The sequence below is a fragment of the Chiloscyllium plagiosum genome, chromosome 15, assembly GCF_004010195.1.
Source record: "Chiloscyllium plagiosum isolate BGI_BamShark_2017 chromosome 15, ASM401019v2, whole genome shotgun sequence".
Classification (NCBI taxonomy): Eukaryota; Metazoa; Chordata; class Chondrichthyes; order Orectolobiformes; family Hemiscylliidae; genus Chiloscyllium; species Chiloscyllium plagiosum.
Window position 1 is genome coordinate 78688507 of NC_057724.1, and position 3654 is coordinate 78692160.

Below are 3654 nucleotides of genomic sequence, written 5' to 3' on the forward strand. Positions count from 1 at the left end.
GTTCAACACCACCTCACGTCCGCCCCCTAACCCCATCCAACACTGACCCCCCCCGCTGTCCCTGTGCATCCCCCCCATCCACCCCTCTCCAGGGAAGCCAGACTGGAAATCAATAACAAGACTGCTGCTGCTGCCTTTTGGGGGTGGGGGGGTGTGGGGGCGACTGGTGTGAGGTGAGTCTCCAAATAGCGCGCGTATGTACACACACACACACACGTACACACACACACTCACACACAAATGCGCACACACACACACACACACACACACACACAAACACGCGCACACACACACACAACGTTTTGACCTCCAAATAGTCTGCGAACATGTGTGTGTGCGCACACACACAACTTTTTGACAGATTCCACCTTTGCCCTATACAGGACGATGTTGGAGAGATTATCTGGAGAAGGGCGGGTTTAGGGTATACCCCTCTGTAGAACTCCAGGGAAAGTGTGGGGAGAGAGGGGGTGACAGGTCAGTCATTTGGAGACAGCGCTTGTTTAATCACTGTACACATAGACGTGATCAGTGTTGGAAACATGACTTTGATGTAGTGTTTCTATCAGGACCTCCAGATCTCCTTCGGATAATCCAATATTCAGATAATTGATATTCGGACAATCGAGGTTCCTCTGCAAGTAGAAAGCAGGAATTATCAACAGTGCTTTGGCCGGAGGCCCACTGAAGATGTTACTTAGTATGGTGATGAAATGTCTGAAAATGAACCTTCCAGCTCAGCGAGTAAATTCAATCATGTTATAATCACTGCCTTCTAATGGATCCTTCGGCTTAAGCTCTCTTATCAAGTTTGCCTCATTGTACAACACTTGTTGGGCCGAAGGGCCTGTTTCCACACTGTAAGTAATCTAATCTAAATCCAGAATTGCCTATTCCCTACTGGGGTCCACCGCAAGCTGCTCCAAAAAGCCATCTCATCGACATTCCACAAATTCCTTTTCTTGTCATGATTTGGAGATGTCGGTGTTGGACTGGGGTGTACAAAGATAAAAATCACACAACACCAGGTTATAGTCTAACAGGTTTATTTGGAAGCTTTCAGAGCGCCGCTCCTTCATCAGGTAGTTGTGGAGGACACAATTACAAAACACAGAATTCATAGCAAAAGTTTATTTTTCTTGTGATCCACTACCAACCTGATTTTGCCCATCCACCTACATATTGAAATCCCCCATGATCTCTGTAACTTTGCCATTCCTACACATCTTTCCTACCTTCTGGTGTGTCTTGAAGCCCAGCTCCTGACTACTGTTTGGAGGCCCGTACATAACTCTAACTATGGTTTTTCTGTGTTTGTGGTTCCTCAATTCTACCCACACAGATTCTACACCATCTGATCCTACATTGTTTCTCACTATTGATTTAGTTTCATTTACTAATAGGGTAACCCACCCCCTCTGCCCACCTGCTTATCTTTTCAATGGGATGTATATCCTTGAATATTCAGCCCTCAGTTCTGATCCCCTTGCAGCCATGTCTCTGTGATGCCCACCATGTCATACCTACCGATTTCCATCTGCACCACAAGCTTGTTTCCCTTATTCCTTACACTGCATGCATTCAGATATAATACCTTGAGTCCAGTGTTAACTGTCACTCTTCTCATTGTCATTCCTTTGTCCAGAGTGCTTGAAGTTTGGTTGCTAACCCTTTCCAGATACTCTGTCCCATTTGTGTCTGTGCTAGAGATTTTAATAACCTCTCCTGAGCTCTGCACTCTTGCTTTCTTAATGGGTTTGGCTTCACTCAGTATCTTTGGAGAGCAGACTCAATAAGCTTTCAGCTTTATTTCTTCGATAGGAAGGACAAGAGAAGACCATTTAACTCCTCAAGATTCATCAATCATTTAGTGAGATCGTGGCTGATCTGTAACTTACCTCCATCCGCACACCACAACTCCATACCCTTTCACATCCTTGTCTGGCTACAATACTCCATCAGCCTGAGAATGAACCTGTGTTTACCAAATGAACTGACTCTGATGTTAAGGCTATCTCTTGTGCCAGATTCTCACAAGACCGGAAAACATTTCTTTCCATCAATCCCAAAACTCCTAAATATCTTCATCACATTGGATTACAAACGATGAAGGGCAATCAGTCATTTTCTTAATCATTATCTGGAATGGTTTATATTTGACGATAAACTAAAAGTACTGCGGATGCTGGAAATCAGAAACAAAAACAAAATTGCTAGAGAAACTCAGCAGGTCTGGCAGCATCTGTGGAGACAAAGCAGAGTTAACAATTTGGGTTGAATGACCGTTCTTCGGGACAGAACAGTTCTAGGCTTCGGTCCCAATGTAGGCAGTAGTGTATTTTTGGCAATACAGGCTTGATGAGTCAAAGGAACTCTCCTGGACTGTATGATTCCATAATTCCATGCAGTCTTGACCCCTCATTCCCAGTCCACAGTTACTAATTTACACAGTATCGTGGAACACTGGACCCAGCACAGCTAAATACCAGTACAGTTGTCCAAGCGGTATCACTCCCACTTTCTCCACTACTGATGATAATACACAAATCTTGAGGAAGCTGTTTCTGTGTTGTAACAAATTCCCTGTAAATAGGACTGAGTCATTGATTTATTATCTCACAGAGCTTCTGTTTCTGAATGCAGACTCCTTGCCCAGTTGCATGAGATGGAGATGGCTTTTGATGGCTTTTGGGAAAAGCATCTGCTTAAACTTGAACAGTGTCTACAGCTGTGGAGATTTGAACAAGCTTTCGAAGAGGTAATTACCTGCTTTAATCAGTTCTTTAATTAAATTGATCAATATGTGAAATTAACTCGTGCACTTGTCGGACATTCCTAGGGGCAGGAAACTATATCAGCTGTGGCTCAGGGAATAGCACATTCTCCTCTCAGCCACAATGCTGTGTGTCGTTCCAGGCCAGATTCTTATTTTATTTGAGATTAAGTTTTGGGCAGGGCTCGATATAGGGGGTATATCTGTGGATTACATTTTCTCAGACGGTTGAGTCCTTCTTAGCTCATTACTTCCTGTCTGTAACACCTTGCATTTTGTTTTCCACTATCAATGTTGACAGTTTCCATGTATGTGCCTAACTGTAGGTGTGTAATGAAAACTGTCAGTATTAACATGTCACAATGTGACTGTATCCTCCTGCTAATGGTGGCACTGTAACACCTCGGTGTTTCATCTCCATGGCCCTCAGCCTGTCCTTCAGTTCATCTTCCCTACCTCCCCAATTCTCAGACCCGTTTTCTCTCAACTATCAAGTAAATTGAAGTGTTATTTAAAAATGAGGTCACATTTTACGAGTTAAGTTGAGAAATTATTCACAATATGTATAAGCCTAGTCACGTTATATCTATCTTCCAACTAACTTACTTCTGAAGACTACATTTTAGACTTGACTACCAAAATCCTGGGGTTAGTATTGACCAGAAACTTAACTGGACAGAGGTAAAAACAATGACTGCAGATGCTGGAAACCAGATTCTGGATTAGTGGTGCTGGAAGAGCACAGCAATTCAGGCAGCATCCAAGGAGCAGCGAAATCGACGTTTCAGGCAAAAGCCCTTCATCAGGAATAAAGGCAGTGAGCCTGAAGTATGGAGAGATAAGCTAGAGGAGGATGGGGGTGGGGAGAAAGTAGCATAGAG

The 3654-nt window shown here is 43.6% G+C and overlaps 1 protein-coding gene across 1 annotated transcript in view; it reads left to right on the plus strand.

The window, feature by feature from the left end:
• mcf2a (MCF.2 cell line derived transforming sequence a) overlaps positions 1–3654 on the plus strand; it is a 175636-nt gene that overhangs the window by 112446 nt on the left and 59536 nt on the right. The window contains exon 8 of the mRNA XM_043705219.1: positions 2644–2758. Within this exon, the coding sequence (XP_043561154.1) occupies positions 2644–2758 (115 nt within the window). The remainder of the gene's footprint in view (positions 1–2643; positions 2759–3654) is intronic.